This window comes from Oncorhynchus mykiss, chromosome 2 (assembly GCF_013265735.2).
Source record: "Oncorhynchus mykiss isolate Arlee chromosome 2, USDA_OmykA_1.1, whole genome shotgun sequence".
NCBI classification, from domain to species: Eukaryota; Metazoa; Chordata; class Actinopteri; order Salmoniformes; family Salmonidae; genus Oncorhynchus; species Oncorhynchus mykiss.
Genome location: NC_048566.1, coordinates 76,414,699 through 76,435,546, shown reverse-complemented (window position 1 = coordinate 76,435,546; position 20,848 = coordinate 76,414,699). Strand labels below are relative to the sequence as shown.

The window sequence follows — 20,848 nt, the reverse complement described above, 5'->3', positions numbered from 1 at the left end:
TAAGTGGCATGATGGATGCATTTACTCATGCTTTTTCCATAACCTAGTCCTCTGATCGGAGAAAAACAGCGGGAACCGGGATTCATCAGACCAGGCAATGTTTTTCCAAATGTCCAGTTGTTTCGTTCTTTAGCCCACACAAATGTTGTACTGGGCTGTCAGTTGACTAATTGTAGCCCGTCTGTTGCTCTGCACAATTTGCCTCCTTTGTCCTCTTTCATCAATCACCCGTGTTCAACCACCGGCCTGCGGGTTGGCCAGATGTACTTTGGGTGGTGGACCATTACTACACACCGGAAAATGTTGAGCGTGAAAAACCCATTAGCGTTGCAATCTAGTGCACGGGACACCTACTACCATACCCTGTTCAAAGGCACTTCAATTTTTAGTCTTGCCCATTCACCCTCTGAATGGCACACATAAACAACCCATGTCGAAAGGCTTCGAAATCCTTCTTTAACCTGTCTCCTCCCCTTCCTTCATCTACACTGATTGAAGTGAATTTAACAGGTGACATCAAGAAGGGATTATAGCTTTCACCTGGTCATATGTCATAGAGAGGGGTAGAAAGTGCCCCATGAAATAACATTATATATAGATTCTACAGACCCTAGTGAATAATCCCAACACCTAAACAAGTTTTCTCTCTAAAAACCAATGTATAATACAGTGTATGCATTGGGGGCATTTATTTGACCTTGGAACATGTTTTAAACCCCAAATGTAATGAAAATATCACTCAACAATATTTAATATTTTTTAATGTTTAACATTTAGACCATTTTTCATATATCATGAATAAATACAGATTAATAATGGAACTCTTCTACTATTACATGAGAGACTTTTATTATGAACGTTTCCGAAATTCCGTGACCCGGAAGTACTTTTTGAGTGTTGCTGACGACACACTAACGCTGGTCAAATTCAGCAGAAAACGAGGAAGCGGAGATATGAAGTACGGTATCTCTGGAGAAAGTATCTAACGGGTGGCATACAGTAATCTACCGAGGCGACATTACCACAATTATAAGAAAGAGCTAGAAACTAACAAGGTTAGTTACAAATATCTTTGACATTACTCTCCAGCCTTCAAGGTGGACATCTCACCACTGGTAACGTAATACAGTATCCTTTCATCCCCGTTTAATTTTTGTAGCTAGCTACTGTAACGTTTGTTATTTTTGTTGAAGTTAGAAAACTAACTAACTAGCTAGTTAGGTTAGCTAACTGTTACTGCCTAATTTACAGTTTTTATGCAATGCTATTGGTAGCAAGTTAACTAGCTAGCTATGTCTGATCATTCAAGTTAATTTAGCCAACTAACTGAATCTGACAGCGAGTTGGGACTCAATTCATTCTGAACTATAACCAGCCAAGTCAAACAGCGATGCAGTCGGGCCAAAATGTGATGGAGTGTCACAGCGAAGGGGCGCTTGGCAAATCTGACAAGACGGCGACTTTGAGATACATTCCCACTCTGAAGACGGGGGACACTGGTCCAACCGTGGATAATAAACATGTTGGGGACACCCTGGTCATCAATGAGAGCAACCTCAGGGCGCCGAGTCCCCGTGGAGCAAATGGTGATGACGACTCTGAAGCAGAGTCGTACCGGGATGGGCGGACAGAGGTGGTGGACATGGATATGAAAGGCAGAGCGTTCGCCTGGTGCCGAGACTTCCTTTCCGGGTCATGGAAAAGCATTCCCGAGGCAGATTTTCAGATCAGCATTGTCAGGTAATCTGGGATGAGGATTGAAAGATCTGGGACTTTTTCTCACACAGGCAAATCATAATCTCTCTCTCTCTGAAACACACACTTAAAATAATGCCACACTATCTGACATAACTTTGAGTGTCCTATATGGTATTGTACTGTGCTCCACACCGTCCACGTTAGCACACATGAACGTGACAATCCAATGTCCAATTTCTCTTTCTCTCTTTGTTTGTCTACAGTGGTGGACTCAGCAACCTGCTGTTCATGTGCAGTCTGCCAGACCATGCCCACACTATTGGAGATGAACCTCGCAGGGTCTTGTTGCGAGTTTATGGGGCCATCCTACAGGTCAGCCACCTTAAATCAAGCCGATAATTGTCCCAGATGGCTAATGGAGTTTGTCTAGCTACAGCCTAGATTTAGTTTAACTCTTCCTGTTCACATTGAAGTGACTGGGAATTTATAATCAGAATTAGAATCGCCTTGATTCATCAAGTAAATAAATACATCTTGCTGATACTGGCTTTCTGGAACACAGTCTGAATTAAAGCTTTGCAAAAACTTGGCAAGTTTCTGTACAAGCCAGAATGTTGAATACAATTACAATTGAAGTCGGAAGTTTACATACACCTTAGCCAAATACATTGAAACTCAGTTTTTCACAATTCCTGACATTTAATCCTAGTAAAAATTCCCTGTCTTCGGTCAGTTAGGATCACCACTTTTATTTTAAGAATTTGAAATGTCAGAATAATAGTCGAAAAAATGATTTAATTCAAGCTTTTATTTCTTTCATCACTTTCCCGGGTCAGAAGTTTACATACAGTTTACATAGCCTTCCACAAGCTTCCCAAAATAATCTGGGTGAATTTTGTCCCATTCCTCCTGACAGAGCTGGTGTAACTGAGTCAGGTTTGTAGGCCTCCTTGCTCACACATGCTTTTTCAGTTCGGCCCACACATTTCTATAGGATTGAGGTCAGGGCTTTGTGATGGCCACTCTAATACCTTGACTTTGTTGTCCTTAAGCCATTTTGCCACAACTTTGGAAGTATGCTTGGGGTCATTGTCCCATTTGTGACCAAGCTTTAACTTCTTGACTGATGTCTTGAGATGTTGCTTCAATCTAGCCACATAATTTTCCTTATTCACGATGCCATCTATTTTGTGAAGTGCACCAGTCCCTCCTGCAGCAAAGCACCCCACAACATGATGCTGCAACCCTGTACTTCACGGTTGGGATGGTGTTCTTTGGCTTGCAAGCCTCCCCCTTTTTCCTCCAAACATAACGATGGTCATATTGGCTAAACAGTTCTATTTTTGTTTCATCAGACCAGAGGACATTTCTCCAAAAAAGTACGATCTTTGTCCCCATGTGCAGTTGCAAACCGTAGTCTGTCTTTTTTATGTCAGTTTTGGAGCAGTAGCTTCTTCCTTGCTGAGCGGCCTTTCAGGTTATGTCGATATAGGACTCGTTTTACTGTGGATACAGATACATTTGTGCCCGTTTCCTCCAGCATCTTCACAGGGTCTTTTGCTGTTGTTCTGGGATTGATTGGCCCTTTTCGCACCAACGTACGTTCATCTCTAGGAGACAGAACGCATCTCCTTCCTGAGCGGTATGACGGCTGCATGGTCCTATGGTGTTTATACTTGTGTACTATTGTTTGTACTGACTTGTGGAGGTCCACAATTTTTTCCCGAGGTCTTGGCTGATTTCTTTTGATTTTCTCATGATGTCAAGCAAAGAGGCACTGAGTTTGAAGGTAGGCCTTGAAATACATCCACAGGTACACCTCCAATTGACTCAAATGTTGTCAATTATCCTATTAGAAGATTCTAAAGCCATAACATAATTTTCTGGAATTTTCAAGCTGTTTAAAGGCACAGTCAACTTAGTGTTTGTAAACTTCTGACCCACTGGAATACAGTGAAATAATCAGTCTGTAAACAATTGGTGGGAAAATTACTTGTCATGCACAAAGTAGATGTCCTAACCAACTTGCCAAAACTATAGTTTGTTAACAAGACATTTGTGGAGTGGTTGAAAAATGAGTTTTAATGACTCCAACCTAAGTGTATGTAAACTTCCAACTTCTACTGTACATACACACTGATTATACAAAACATTACGATATAGCTTTCACATGTTCAGTCTATGATCCCTTATTGATGTCACCTGTTAAATCGACTTCAATCAGTGTAAAGGAGATGGGTTAAAGAAGGAATGTTAAGCCTGAGACATGGATTGTGTATGTTTGCCATTGATAGGGTGAATGGGCAAGACAAAATATTTAAGTGCCTTTGAATGGGCAAAATGCTAACCTCCTGTGTTATTGTAATGTTGAGCGGTTAGCATGTCCTTGTGACATATTTGTGCATCAAACTTTCTCACTCATTTTTATTCACAATACCTTATTAATTACAATAAAAATGACCAAATGATCTGATAACCAACCAAAACAAAAAGCAAATGCATCCAATCAAATTGTAACGTCACAAGCTTGATGTAGTCATTGCGTGCTATGAATATGGGACCAAATACTGAACTTTGTACTACTTTAATACACACGTGAATTTGTACCATTTATTTTGGTCCCCTACAATGGGGGGGGGGGGGACTATGTACAGAAAGTGCTGCAATTTCTAAATGATTCACCTGATATGTGTCAAAAAAATCCTCAAAGCAAGCTGACAGTCTGCACTTACAGAGCCAAAACAATGAAATGTGTCACTGTCCCAATACTTTTGGAGTTCACTGTATTGGAACATCAATTTTCAATAGTATTGCATCGCAATACATATAGAATCGCAATACAATAGTATCGTGAGGTCCCTGGCATTTACCCTAGAATATATAGATGAGAAGAATATACGATGTGCAAGTGACATTATCCTAAGTCATACTTCTGGGGTCATGTCCTGGCTCTTTTGAATGTGCTTCAATATTGTCATCATATTCATGAAAATGTGGTCATTTAAGTGTGTGTGTGTATGTATGTATGTATACAGTGCCTTGCGAAAGTATTCGGCCCCCTTGAACTTTGCGACCTTTTGCCACATTTCAGGCTTCAAACATAAAGATATAAAACTGTATTTTTTTGTGAAGAATCAACAACAAGTGGGACACAATCATGAAGTGGAACGACATTTATTGGATATTTCAAACTTTTTTAACAAATCAAAAACTGAAAAATTTGGCGTGCAAAATTATTCAGCCCCATTAAGTTAATACTTTGTAGCGCCACCTTTTGCTGTGATTACAGCTGTAAGTCGCTTGGGGTATGTCTCTATCAGTTTTGCACATCGAGAGACTGAATTTTTTTTCCCATTCCTCCTTGCAAAACAGCTCGAGGGGGGCCGAATACTTTCGCAAGGCACTGTATATACCATTGTTTATTGATTTAGCCATACCTGATTTCCTTTCATCAAAATATTTGACGCTCAAGAAGTAAGACCCATTGCCAATAGTCTTATTAGGACCACGTCTCCTGCTGCTTTGATAGTCAGTGTTCCTGCTCAAGCTGAGGATTTAGAGGATGGTAAGAACCCATTAGTTACAGGCCATTTGTGTATTATATTAGATTAAGCAGTTTTTTTTTTTAAAGAATCTTTGCCAGCCAATACCTTTTTTCAAATGTTTAATTGTAGACCAGCAAGCTGTCAAGATTTGTAGTTCATGTCTTTAGATTTAATGAAACGGATAAAACTTTTTGGGTTGTGCTACTTCTTGGCCGTAAAATACGGCAAGTTAATTCACTTGGAAACGCGTTTAAAAATATATATATCTTAATTCGTCGCATTTTCATGACTTTGACGGTGCAACTTTGAGGCTCATTCTTAACCTACAAAATAAGTAATACAGAAATAAAATGACGTGTCGCTTGCACAGCGTATTATAATTAAACAATGCCTTTGTTTATTCAAAGCAACTTAGTCATGATGTGTGCTTACATTTGACCTTTGAGTAATCCTGGGAATCAAACGGACTATTCTGGCGTTGCAAGTGCAATGCTCTACTAATTGAGCTACATGGGCTAAGCATTGCTACACCACATGAGCTAAGCATTGCCACATTCCATATACAATATGTACATTGTAGATCTACACCGGATGAGAATTCCTGTGTTGAGATTAGTCATGTAGAACTGACAGATGGATAGATAAGCCTATTGTCTGTTTTTCGCATATTTGCTTTATGTACAAAAAATGCACTGCGATAGAGAAGGATTCATGACAGAAAGACATGGCATAGGCTAGACCTTACATCAAACATACAGATTACTGTTATGTACTCAATATTACACAGTCCCTGAGCAGTCCCTGAGCAGAATGGTCTCTGACTCATCTCGTGTGTGTGAACAGGGAGTGGATTCTCTGGTCTTGGAGAGTGTGATGTTTGCCATCCTGGCGGAGAGAGCCCTGGGGCCACGGCTCTATGGAATCTTCCCTGAGGGACGCCTGGAACAGTACCTGCCGGTATGTATGTGTGTGTGTGTGTGTGTGTATATATAGTCAGTTATGAATGTGTGCCTACCTAACACACAGCAAAAGTTGCAAGGTCTGGATATTACAATATTTATAGATTTTATTATTCTCGTGTGTGTGTGTATGTATGTATGTATGTATATATATATATATGGGGGTTGGAAATGATGCATACATTGGAAGCTGCAATCTATCTGCAATATTAAAGCTGATCTCCCACCATAATAATATATCTTTATTTTATTTATAATTACTTTAATATAACTTATGAATGCCTCATGAGCTTAGTTTAACTGTAGTACCCGATCAGAATCCCAAATAAAAGCTTTTTTTTTTTTTTTACATCATTGTAAACAGACGTATACCCTCAACATGGTTAACTATAATCTCATGAATGGTCAGTTCTTGCTTCAGCCCCATCTCTTTGCTGTTTACCAGATTAGTGGTGGGAATATCCCTTTTGTTATTGTTTGAACAGCAGACTGCCCCTTTAAAAACAGTATCAGTTTAACAATGTGCAATACCTATGCATCGCTATATTGATCAATCAGTTTGAAATGGAATCCATTCACAAGTGCTTCCAGAATGCATGATGTTGACGGGTCTTCTCTCTGACCATCACATTACTTGTCATTTCTTATTTACACTTTCTGACAAAGCCTCGAATAGATTTGACATTCGCAAACTGTCCGTTTCAACCATGTGTTTGAAAGTATCTCTCTCCCTTTGTGTTTTTCACTGTGAGCTAAATGTATACAGATTCACATTCCATGTGTGTAGAGAAATGTCTGCATATATTTTTTTGTCCTGTGTTTATTTTTGCCATGCGCGCTTACAAACAGACATACGCACTTGTCATGTGTGTTCATAAAAATGTCTCTCAAACTCATATCGAACTCAATATACAGGTCGACAATAACAGATATCTCAATTAATAGTTTTAAGTTAGCATCTTTGTACTGATTGAGGGGGGACAACCGGCGCTGGGATTTATGACTGACGAGTGCACCTTCTTTTCCATAAAGGTCCAGACTTTTGGGCAGATGTTGCAGAAATGTCCCATACATTAAGTGAGTAAGAGTGTAAAGTCCTGTATCTTTGTGCTTATCTCCCAGAGCAACCGCCTGCGTACAGAGCAGCTCTTTGTTCCGGAACTGTCCGCTGAGATTGCCTCAAAGATGGCCCGCTTCCATAGGATGGTCATGCCCTTTAACAAGGAACCCAAGTGGCTGTTCGGGACCATTGGCAGGTGAGGATAGGATGGAACTGCTCTCTCCAAGTCAAAGCCTACACCAAGTATTGCCTGAGGAGTACTGTAAAATGATGTATTGATTTGAATTTGAGGTAACTGTTTGCAGGTAGTACTTTTCATCAGCTGTTTTCCACAATACTCAATAATGCTCTGTCTGGTGTTGTCTCAGGTACATGGATCAGGTGATAAACTTAAAGTTTGCCCGGGAGGCTCACGTCAAGAAATACAACAAGCTGATTAAGTACGACCTCCCGGCAGAGCTGGAGAGTCTCCGGTGAGTCAGGAGATGCTGGGGAAGGGAATGGCTGGAAAGGACAATGATCTGGCAAGGGAGATGTTGATGTCTGGGAATGGCGAGGCTATGGGAGGAGGTGGGAGTGGCCGGGGAAAGTAATGCTATGGCGAGGGAGCTAAAAGGGGAAAGTAATGCTATGGCGAGGGAGCTAAAAGGGGAAAGTAATGCTATGGCGAGGGAGCTAAAAGGGGAAAGTAATGCTATGGCAGGGGAGCTAAAAGGGGAAAGTAATGCTATGGCGAGGGAGCTAAAAGGGGAAAGTAATGCTATGGCGAGGGAGCTAAAAGGGGAAAGTAATGCTATGGCGAGGGAGCTAAAAGGGGAAGTAATGCTATGGCGAGGGAGCTAAAAGGGGAAAGTAATGCTATGGCGAGGGAGCTAAAAGGGGAAAGTAATGCTATGGCGAGGGAGCTAAAAGGGGAAAGTAATGCTATGGCGGGGGAGCTAAAAGGGGAAAAACAGGAATGTTTAGGGAAGGCGGGAGCGTTGGTAGGTCCATGTCACAATAGACCTCACTCAACTGCACACAAAGACACACACACACACGAGCAATCTCTCACATCCACAAACATGTTACTCTCTAATAAATATGTAGTTCTCTCTCTGCAGCCGTTAGAAAGTTGACCTCTCCCCCAGTGCCTTTCTCTGACACTGCCCTATCAGGAGACTGTTGGACTTTAGCTTCCTGTGACACCACACACACCCAGACCAGCAGTGTGTGCCCCATAGAGATAGTTAGAGAAGGACGCAACTTTGTATTTGGCCTATTATGCGTCTGTGAGAGCATGGGCAGTACCATTGAGGCCATCTCCATTTTGAAGTAGTACATTTTCTTCTACTACTTCTATGAGTTGGTAACAAACTGAAAGGGTGCATACTGCCACCTGAGGGGTATACCATGTACCAGGTTTGAGGAGTTAGTGAGGTAAGATTGGTCAACTCTGAGTTCAACTCAAGACCGGTCATACGAAATGGCTCACCTTTTAGCCAGGTACATTTCTATGGCAACGAATCCTTCAGAACTAACCTGCTATGGGCAGGCTAACTCCATTTTTATCCTGAATGAGCCACAAGTTGAGGACTAATGAAATCAGATGCCCTCCCTCTGGCAAAGATTGTCATCATCCCCTTCATTTGAGGAAGACAACTGATCAAATATTTTACTAATATAATTTTAAAAATCACATCACACATTTAGTATGATAGCCTTTGCATTACAAACTATGTTTTTCTCGTGATTGTAGCCTTTGCTAGTGTACCCATGAGCTTAACAGTCAAATTAAGGTTCCAAAACCCTTCTATGGATGATGTCTATGACCACAACACGTCAAGCTGTTCCACAGATAGATGGAGCAATAGGAGTGGGAAAATGGTGCTTGTGCATTAATAAGCACACCAAAGACGGCATTAACAATAAATAAAGACGGCACATAAAGGCCTATTTCACACCATAGCCTGCTGATTTTACAAGATAATGTCTCTTTCATTTTGATATCGGCACAAATGAAAATGTGGCACTGAGCGCCCAAGGATTCACGTTTCAGCATTGTCTCAATGAAGAGTTGGGCCTTTCACAGGCCATGTGCGAGATGCACGCGCAGTTACAAGCCTGCTAGAGTTAGCGGCAACTGGACGAGCAATATTCACCGTTGTAGTACGGATAAAGCTTGACCTGGAATGTGAAGCTAACTGAAGCTGGATAGCTTTATAAAATTCTGAGTAGATTTCTCTGTAGTATACCTCTCCAGAGTGTGTTGTTTGAACAGGTATAAGGCAAATTGGAGATTATTGGCACTTGCTGTTTATGGAATGTTTGCTCTCAAGTGTAATTCAATGGCTGATCCTTCCCAATGACTTAGATGGAATTATTTGAACCTTCTGTAACCCATAGGAAGTCCCACTGAGTTAACTACTTCAAAATGTTGAAACTCAATGGTGCTTCGGCGCTGCCCATGCTCAAATGTGCTTTTGGGCACTAGGGATGTCTAGCTAAGTCTATGGTGTGCCCTTACTGTCTGGCAGCCAGTCCCCTACACACCTCAAGGTCGCCTGCTCTAATGATAATGATAGCTCACATTCATATAGTTTTCTACTACGTCAAGGTGCATTCAAGCGATCAGTCACATTTTATCACATGCTTAACAGCAACCTGGACCAATATTATACGCGTCTGTACAGCTTTGTTATATCATTAGTGGTGTATCTACATGTCAATGTCTAGCTACGAATTGCTTTGTAATAGTTGTAGAGTTACTGAAAGTGTTACCACATACAGTGCCCTCAGTAATTATTGAGTCAGTGACAATTTGTTGTTTTGGCTCTGTACTCCAGCACTTGATTTGAAATGATACATTATTTACAGATATCATACCCCTCCAGCATCCTCACTCATCAGTCATTCATATCTGTAATCATGGTAGCATCCACATTAATGTAGAAGTGTTTAGAAACATATTCTATTGTTATTTACAATAAAAGTGATTCCAAAATGGCACAATACATTATTTACCATTAATTTCTATTGGGCACAAAATAATCTCAAAAGCAACCAAAAAAAACAGCAAATGGATCCAACAAGTTTAGTGTCACAAACTTGATGAAGTCTTTGTGTGCTAGGAATATGGGACTAAATACTGAACTTTTGCCTACTTTAATACCTACATAAGTGAAAATCTTCTAATACTTTTGGTCCCCTAAAATGGGGGAGGGACTATGTACAAAAAGTGCTGTAATATCTAAATGGATTAAACTCTCTAAAATTACATCTGTCTGTACTATAACCTCATAGTCATTGTATCATTTCAAACGAAAGTGCTGGAGAACAGAGCCAAAACGGCAACAAATATGTCACTGGCTGGCACTGTATCTACACCTACAGCCACTGCCACAGTTGGCTAATGTTAGTGTGGTTGAGACTCTTCTGTATATCATCTACCTGTGACTATCAGGAGCATAGATCAACATATCTTACAGAACCTGCTTCTGAATATGGCTGCTCAATCTATCACAATCGCGTATTTCACTTTTGCTCAGTTCATTTCCTATTGAGCTACCCTTGGAGAGTCGGGCATGCATGACATGCCATTTATTGCACAATCCAACTAAATAGTTACTCCTCTGCTATGCCATGGTGTCCAGTACTCATTGCTTCCCATAACTACTCTACCGTCATGATCATGCACTTGAAATCGTGAAGGGAGTAATCGGGTCTACCAAATAGTAAAGGTAATGTGTGTAATTCCGTAATCTGTCTTTGTCTACAATAAAACATATATTTTTTTGATATTGTACAGAGTGATAACCTATGAGCTGTTGACATGTACCATAACCTCTGCCACTTAAAGTTGACTGAAAGTTGAAGTGTGTACATAATACATTAATGTCATGTTCTCTCTCCCTCTCTGACAGAGTATTGTTGTCAGCGACCCCATCTCCAGTGGTGTTCTGTCATAATGATGTGCAAGAAGGTAAAGGTCTATCTTTGTGCTCTCTACCCTTCACTCTCTCTACCCATCACCCTCGCTCCCCTCTAACCATATTTACCTCTAATTTGGGCTGCTTGACCCTCCCCCTGGCTCAACAGTGGATGTCCGTCACTTCCTGAAAGGACAGGATATTAACGAAGTTGGAGAAAGAAGGGGTGGAGGGTATCTATTTTTAGAGACTGAACACATTCATATGCAACACCCTCAGGCAGGTGCAAACCAATAGAATACATGGTACTGTGTACTATGGCTGTAGATTGCCTATGTATACATGCAGTTGACTCCTGAAGTGCACATCAGGACCCACTGTGAATGTACAGTCATATTTTAGTGTTGTAACCTCCTGTCTCTTGTCCTCAGGTAACATTTTGATGTTGGAGGACAGAGACCACACCTCCACTGGGAAACTCATGCTCATAGACTTTGAGTACAGCAGCTACAACTACAGGTAAAGGCCTTTTGTGTACATACACACTCAACTCTTACACCTGTAGTTTTAGTTGTGACCACACACACTCTCAGCTACAACTACACAGGAATGCTTATAGTCCCATATAATGTACTTATCCAACGCGCTTATCCAATGAAACTTACAGGAGCAATTTGGGTTAAGTGCCTTGCTCAAGGGCACATCAACAGATTTTTCACCTAGTCGGCTCTAGGATTCAAACCAGCGACCTTTCGGTTACTTGCCCAATGCTATTAACCACTAGGCTACCTGCCATCAATCAAAGGCACACACAGCTTAACGGTAACAGCATTGATTAAGGTACAGTTGAAGTCGGAAGATGACATACACTTAGGTTGGTGTCATTTAAACTCGTTTTTCAACCACTCCACAAATTTCTTGTTAACAAACTCGTTTTAGCAAGTCGGTTAGGGTGCATGACACAAGTAATTTTTCCAACAATTGTTTACAGACAGATTATTTCACTTATAATTCACTGTATCACAATTCTAGGGGGTCAGAAGTTTACATACACTAAGTTGACTGTGCCTTTTAAACAGCTTGGAAAATTCCAGAAAATTTGCTTTAGAAGCTTCTGATAGGCTAATTGACATCATTTGAGTCAATTGGAGGTGTACCTGTGGATGTATTTCAAGGCCTACCTTCAAACTCAGGACCACTTTGCTTGACATCATGGGAAAATCAAAAGAAATCAGCCAAGACCTCAGAAAAAAAATTGTAAACCTCCACAAGTCTGGTTCATCCTTGGGAGCAATTTCCAAACGCCTGAAGGTACCACGTTCATCTGTACAAACAAAAGTACGTAAGTATAAACACCATGGGACCACGCAGCTGTCATACTGCTCAGGAAGGAGACACGTTCTGTCTCCTAGAGATGAACGTACTTTGGTGCGAAAAGTGCCACTCAATCCCAGAACAACAGCAAAGGACTGGCGGAAACAGGTACAAAAGTATCTATATCAACAGTAAAACAAGTCCTAGATCGACAACCTGAAAGGCCGCTCAGCAAGGAAGAAGCTACTGCTCCAAAACCACCATAAGAAAACCAGACTACGGTTTGCAACTGCACATGGGGACAAAGATCGTACTTTTTGGAGAAATGTCCTCTGGTCTGATGAAACAAAAATAGAACTGTTTGGCTATAATGACCATTGTTATGTTTAGAGGAGAAAGGGGGAGGCTTGCAAGCCGAAGTACACCATCCCGACCGTGAATCCCGGGGGTGGCAGCATGATGTTGTGGGGGTGCTTTGTTGCAGGAGGGACTGGTGCATTCACAAAATAGGTGCCATCATGAGGGAGGGAAATTATGTGTATATATTGAAGCAACATCTCAAGACATCAGTTAAAGCTTGGTCACAAATGGGTCTTCCAAATGAACAATAACCCCAAGCATACTTCCAAAGGTGTGGCAAAATGGCTTAAGGACAACAAAGTCAAGGTATTGGAGTGGCCATCACAAAGCCCTGACCTCAATTCTATAGAAAATTTGTGGGCCGAACTGAAAAAGCATGTGTGAGCGAGCGAGGAGGCCTACAAACTTGACTCAGTTATACCAGCTCTGTCAGGAAGAATGGGCCAAAATTCACCCAACTTATTGTGGGAAGCTTGTGCAAGATTACTCGACACGTTTGACCCAAGTTAAACAATTTAAAAGCCAATGATACCAAATACTAATTTACTGTATGTAAACTTCTGACCCACTGGGAATGTGATGAAATAAATAAAAGCTGAAATAAGTAATTCTCTCTCCTATTATTCTGACTTTTCACATTCTTAAAATAAAGTGATGATCCTAACTGACCTAAGACAGGGGATTTTTACTTGGATTAAATGTCAGGAATTGTGAAACTGAGTTTCAATGTATTTGGCTAAGGTGTATGTAAACTTCTGAATTCAACTGTATGTCTCTACAAGTAAAAGGGACAGATCTAAGTATTATATTATCCATATGTAGTGGTGATTTGTCTCTTTCTTTGATTGTCGTCTTAGATTGTGCTGCAATGTGTTTGTTTGTTTGTTTGTTTAGGGGTTTTGACTTTGGGAACCACTTCTGTGAGTGGTGCTATGACTACACATACAGCCAGTGGCCCTTCTACAAGTGTACACCTGACAACTACCCCAGCAGAGAACAACAGGTGACTACAACCTCTACCACACCTATATCAAAATGCTCTCTAACATATCTATGCAAACACAGTGGTTGTGTCCGAATACCCATGCTGGCGTACTACATACTTAAACTGCATACTATGTACTCGTCGTTGCATACTATTTAGCACATACTGTTTAGTAAAAAGTATGCAGTATGCCATGGTCGTAACGTAATATTGGTTGGTGACTGGTTGAGTGGGTGCGGTAGGGAATGGGTGGATTTTTCCAAATTTGACAGACATGCATCAATCACATTAACCAGTCTGATAATAGCTCATTTCCAAATTCACTACATTTCTCTATTCTCTGAATAGAATAGGAAGAGTTATCTTCCTACCCAGGCTGGTTATTGGCATCACAGTCAACCTCTACCATAGCCCATCTATCCAATAACTGAAGACAGAAACCGATAATTTGGTTCCATTTCAACATGGTTTATTAGTGAAACCAAAGTGCTGTAACATATATAAATATAATTGCTTTGTACACACACACACTTTTTAAATGTTCAAATCAAAAGGCTACTGCACAGAAAAATGTGGACGGTCAGGTGATTCGCTAATTCAGAACCACTGGACATCAACATAATAAACTAAAGCACTGATTATTGGATCAGAATGATTGCCAGGGCTTGATCCATTAATGAAATGGGTTCAAATCAAAAGGCCTGATTTAACATGACATCAACAACGCAGCCAAATCCTGAGTCCCCGTGCCAACACATTCACAAATCAAAATATGGTTTTGCATTTAGTTTAAAAGCTCTGACAAAGGTAAAGAGAACAAGAAACACTTTTTTAATGAGAAAACAGAAATCCACTTTGGGTTAAAAAAAAGAAAGTTTTTTCAAAGATGTAGCCTACGATGAAAAATCTGATCATTTTAAGGAGAACAAAAACAACTTAATTTGAACACAACCGCTGAAGCTTTGCTATTCGTCATCTTCCCAATTAAGTGGCATAGTTTTGTTTGGCTAAATAAAGATAACTAAGGTCCATCACTCGCAGCCCACCTCTTCCAATGCATTGTGGAAAAGTCTGCATCAAATTTTACCAGATGAAGAGCCAAAATTAGTATATCATCCTGGCATTTAAACCATACTCGATTTTAGAAAATTCATGTACTATAAAATTCTGTTTTCGCATACTGAGAATACGTCATGTGTAATTGCGTTGTTTCCCGCTATTTGTTGATTTCCCCACATCTAACTGATCAGCTGTTGTCAAAGCCAAAATGACTATGACATCCGGGCATTTAAAGTATGCTCGATTTCTAAATGTGGAATACTATTAAATGTTATTTTTTTGCATACTAAAAAAACGGCCTACTATTTAGGATGCAAGTGTGGGTATTTGGACTCAGAAACTTTCTCTCATGCATCTTTCTCCCCATTATCACACTCCCTTTTCTCCCTATGAACTATCAGTATGAAGTTTCTGTCTCTTGACTTTTCTTCTGGTAGGAGTGTGATGCAAAGGTTAGCATCCATACAAGGGAATACAGTTAATAAGTGATCATTTCTAGATCAATGGGCGTGTTCGAGTGGATCCATTTTGTCTAGTCGGTTACCATCATTAGTCACCACTTTTAAAAGTGTGTTGTATTATGGGGATAAAAATGGTCTGACTTGCAACTACATGTCAACTGCATGTTTTTTTTTGTTTAAAAAATCGTGATCAAAGGTCATGTAGTTTTTGATGAAGTTGCTGCAGTTGCTTCTCGCCAACTTCACCATGCAGCTATCGACTGGCTAGTGAGAGGCACTATTTGTCAATGGATAATTAGGTTGTTTTTGGTTGACCAACGCAACCATGACCTGACTAAAACCGGAACCAACTTTTGCCGCGATTCTAAAGCTACAGGGGATACAAATGAAAGTGATATTCACGATCTCTCTCTAACCAATTCATTGTACACATACGTTTTCACTTTGTGAGTGTGATATAGAAACATGTATTACAATATTAATAAAGAAAAACCTTGAAACAATAGCAGCTATATTAACACTGCCATGTTATGAGCCTTGCTATTGGAAAACCACTACAGTGCCCGACTTCAATCGTTAACTGTCTACAGTCAAACACACCCAATATCTGTCATCAGTCACTATAACATGTTCATGAGTCCACCACAGAAATCCTTCCAGTGAGCACATGTCACGTTCACTGTTGGTATCCCAACATCATTATTCTAATAAACACATTATCGCTAATGTAACTTTCTTTACCAACCACACTACCAGTAGCCTCAGTGCAGTGTGTATCTATTTTACCTCAGTGTGGGACATAATGTATGTCTGTCCAGTCTTGTAGATAACTAGTTTTCTGACCACATTGTCTAGTTGAACCAAAACTATGCATGCACATTTCCAGAACTCAATGAAGTCAGCTGGTCTAATACAATGACGCAATTGCAAATGCATTATTTTTAAGTTAATGATACAAGCCAGGGAATTCCATTTATAGATTAAGTCTATGTGGTGTCCCTCATCTCTGAGCGAATGTGTTTCTCTACAGCTGCATTTCATCCGTAACTACCTGGTGGAGACGGGAGGCTATTCAGAGAGCACCATGCACGAGGACCAAGCTCGTATAGAGCAAGACTTGCTGGTCGAAGCCAATCGGTAGGACACAGACTTCTACCACAGATGAATCCAAAAAGGACAGTTCACTCATAAATCAAAAAAAAAAAAATATATATATATATATATTTTTTTTTTAAAACTTTTATCCTAAAATGAGTCTGCTATGTGCTCTGTTTTGTAACAATAATCATAAATGATTGGATTTATATTGCTTTTCCACCTAGAGCTTTACATAATAAGAGGGAAAAGTCACCTTTACCACTACCAATGTGCTACTTACCTTTGAAAATGTCTAATCAGTGTTGATTTTGGTATGAACTATTCAATGCTACTGTATTCACATGTACAGTAAGTAGCCAGTCCGTTGGCAGTTCATCTAGGGATGAATGATTTTCCCACAGATTCGCCATGGCATCTCACTTCCTCTGGGGCCTGTGGTCTATCATTCAAGCCAGGATATCCAAGATCGAGTTTGGCTACATGGTAAGTACATTAGTAGACTTTACTTCACCTGGTGAGATAGACTTCACCTCACTAGAATGAAAGGATCCAGTAGAGCTTCAGCGTACTGGAACATTGATTGTCATTCACGTGACATTGCAGGTGTTTAGTGGTCACGCTTCCCTGTCGCTCTTGTTTATTTGCCGAGCGATTTGTTCTATGACCTGGCTAAATAGTGCTTCTAAAACACGATCCCTCGAAGTTTACACCTGTTCATTTGATCTCTGTCGTTTCAGGACTATGCCCAGTCACGATTTGATGCCTACTTCAAGCAGAAAAAGTTATTTTCCTAAATCGCTAAAAGAACAGATTGACTTCAATGGAATGTACTGTCATTTTTATATCTGCTGATTCTTCCTGTACGCAACTGTCCTGATGCAGAAACGTAGTTAGCTAGGCATATCTGTTAAGTGTTGAAACCAAACCAAATATGAGGGGTAAACGCCCACTGAAGAGTCTTGGGTGGATTTTTACAAAATGATCTATTGTTTGAACTTGATGTTTCTAATATACCAGGACCCCATCCATCTAGTAGCATCCAATACGTTGCTCTGACTGAGACAAGTAACAGTGAAGCAGGGACTCAGCTGCACTCCAACAAAATGCACTTATCTTCCCCTACTATGAAATGTGAAATTCTGTGAAAATGCACAGCAAAAAAAAGCATGTTATTTGTTTACATTAGTTATGATCTACTGGTTCCATACATTTTATGTTTCAAACCCTGTAGTCATGTGCTTTATTTTAGTCATTCAACTCTGCTTCTTTCTTTACCCCACCTCGTAATGTAATTGTTGAACTTCAGAACACCCTTGATTTCAGGGTCGAAATATGCTCATTTTGTGCCGTCTTTTTTCTTTTTCCTTGACTTGTTTGTTAAATGCCTGTTCTATGCATGGACACAGTACAGCATGGCAGAGAATCAAGCTGCATAGCACAACTCTGTTCATACTGTAGTTCTGTTTCTTTGTAGTGCAGTAGGGAAATCTGGACTCTTGGCCCTATTAATTCAGAACTAGTAAGAAAAGAACATGCTCCATTGCATAGTAAGTCAAATATGTTCTTAAACAGGATGTTGTTTTTGACCTTTCTCCATGACTGGTTCTGATTGAATTGGGCTTAAAACCCATGTATGACCTGTCTGTTTTAGCATTTTCTCTAGTCAAACTATATATAGAGGGGTTGCAGTTGTCAGAAATCACTTAGCAATCATGCCAGGCGCCATGTTGGAAGACCAGTCACTGTGGTGGAAGAATAGTGCAGCATGCTAGCTGTTTGTGAGCATGCACACTGCATTGCACTGCCAATTGTTTCTTAGCAAGGCAATTTGTTTTCTCAGCTACAATGTCTTGGCTCCCAATTACGGCACAGAAATTGACCATGGTGATGAACTAAGTGGGTTTAGGCACTGTTATCATTCAGCGTGGGGTTGCCACTCAGTTGTCAGAAGAATTGATGCGGTGGTCTTCCAACATGGCTGCCAGGAGGTGTCGCATTTCACCTCCTGGCACAAGTGTTTTGTGTCATTCTACCTCTTCACAACAATGAGGGTCATTTTACACTTTGAATGATAAATTAGCAAATGTAGACCTGAAACTAAATGATTAAAAAATTATTATTTTTTTGGTTATAGACAATAACAGCTTATTGCACAACCTCTCAGAAGAGAGCAGTTTATGAAAATATATATATATATAGCTTTTGTCTGGCTTTGATGTCATTGCATTCTGACTAGGTTTACCATTCATTCTAAAGCTGTTCCATTACTAGTAAACTGGTATAGAACTGTCTGTCACGGTTTGACTCTGCCCAAGGTTTGGATGTTTTGTCCTTTTCCATTTCTGACCAAGAACCACAATGGTTAAAGAAAGCTGTCCATGACTTTCAACAACAGATGTTGTATCTTATTTAAATGTGCATTTGGCTCCTGTGCGTGTCTGCCTGCCTAACATTATTAAAACCAAATGGAATATCTGCATGCTTTTGGAATTCAGATCCAAAGATTTTGAAAATGGGATCATGGTTGTTTTTTTTTTTCTCCAATGGCAATCATTTGAACACATGGAAATGTTTTTCAGTATAATTTGTTATTTATTTGCCCAGTGAAGTGCTCTTTGTTTTGATGTGAGTTCTAATAAAGGTGGACCTGTGAGGTTACCCTTTTGTATAATGTTAGAATATATGTTGTGGATGTAGGCCAATGTTCGATTTCCGAGAATATGAAGCTGCCTAGTCTAGAAGCCAGTGTCTCGTCAACTAGCTAAATTAAGTAACTTTCTTTTCATTGCACATCAATCCTGTCCAAAACCCTTTGGTGTTATTGATATTCTCCCTGCAATGCAGCTGCTGTGTAAGTATAACTGAACTGCAAATAAACATGCTTGATACCTGATTGAATAGGTCTTCATTTATTGATGATTAGAAATTAAATTGAATATTATGGCAACAGTTATTTTAATCTCAAATCTATACTGTAGAAAATACATTTTCAGGAACGGGAGCTCCCCCTAATGGGACAATTCATAGCAGATTTTGGGAAGTCCTATTTCTAACTTGCAGACTTGGTCCATTTCAAATCAATCCCTGGCTTCATGGCACTTCATGTCAGTCTGCAAGAATTGGATAGATATTCAATATGCCAATAGCTGCACCTCTTACGAGCTGGGAGTTTCACTGTATCACTTATCTGTTCCTCATTTCCAGTGCATAGAAGGTAGGGGATATGGGGAGTAGCTAGGGCATAATTTAGAATAAGCACAAGTCCCCAATGAGGCCTAAAATCAGTCCTGTAGAGCTGTTTTCCTGCACCGAGTTCCAATGCGGGTATATAACTGACTGTCTGCTCACTCTGCTCTCACATGGGGATCAAAGCTGGATTTATGCAAGTTTGGGATGTCATTTTTAGGGGTCCAAGCAACATAGTTGCTGGAGGCTAATTGTATTTCTTGCCATTTGTTCTGTTGCGTATCCACTGGTGTGTGGTGGTCAGGCCAGTCTTATAGCTGCTGGTCTGTAACTTATCAGACAAGTTACTCTGAGCTGCTACGGATCAAGGAGATAAATGTTTGTTAGGACCCTGGAGTGTCTGTTCATTTTCCATCGTGCTCTGGATTGTTTCTGTATAATGTTACTGCTTCTCCTTGTTCTCTCTAGCAGGATGTTGTTCAATGTTTCCAGGATCTAAGGTTAAATATCTGTTTCTCACAGTTGGTGTCTAGTGTAGGCCGTTTCTCTTCCTGTGACAAATATGACTACAATATTAGCATAATTGTTCAAATTTATTACATTCTTTAAAAAATTATACAGATTTTTGACAAGTCCCAACACTGTTTTAAGAGAAAGTTCTGTACAAGAGATTGATGAGGTAGGTCCCTTTTTAATATTAGGGTGCATTTGTAAATTCAACTCTGGCTAGCTACTCTGATTTCTGCGCACTCTCGTCTGTGTGCCAAAGTGCAGAATATCTGATGAATTTATGAACGCTCAACACCTGTTGAATATGACTGGTGTCAGTAAAAATGCAATTCAATTGTTCCCAGCAGCACAGTTCGTCACTAATAATCTAGATAACATGAAAATAGCCTAACCAGATCTACTAAGGAGAATAAAATAGAGTGCGGTGTTCTCTCATTAGTGTCTGGAAGTAGCTAGCGAGCTAGCCAACTTTAGCTAGTTACCTTGGGCACTTGACTGTCGTGAGGTCAATGCTTGGATCAACCCTATTCCTCCGCCAGAGCGCCCAGTTTGTGCTCCGAAACGCTCAATTTACAAACAGACAATCCTCTGAATTTACCAACGACCCAGAGAGCACTCTGACACACTGTAGGCAATTTACGACCGCACCCTTAGTAAGGAATCTCGTCTCCTCAGTATGATGAGTCTTCTCAGACAGTATGTAAC

General features: G+C 40.2%; 1 protein-coding gene across 7 annotated transcripts; it reads left to right on the top strand.

Annotated features, from left to right (window-relative positions):
- Positions 1–892: 892 nt before the first annotated feature.
- chkb (choline kinase beta) lies at positions 893–19,345 on the top strand. 7 transcript variants are annotated; one of them, XM_021572542.2, is made up of 12 exons: positions 893–1,055; positions 1,376–1,740; positions 1,962–2,070; positions 6,087–6,200; positions 7,325–7,458; positions 7,631–7,735; positions 11,165–11,223; positions 11,602–11,689; positions 13,739–13,847; positions 16,380–16,486; positions 16,849–16,930; positions 17,185–19,345. In XM_021572542.2, the coding sequence occupies exons 2-12, from the start codon at positions 1,391–1,393 to the stop codon at positions 17,239–17,241; spliced, it is 1,314 nt and encodes a 437-aa protein (XP_021428217.2). In that variant the 5' UTR covers positions 893–1,055; positions 1,376–1,390; the 3' UTR covers positions 17,242–19,345. The 7 variants fall into 7 exon arrangements, with proteins under 7 accessions (XP_021428217.2, XP_036811793.1, XP_021428208.2 ...); XM_036955898.1 differs by having other exon boundaries at positions 1,340–1,740; XM_021572533.2 differs by having other exon boundaries at positions 893–1,115.
- Positions 19,346–20,848: the final 1,503 nt, after the last annotated feature.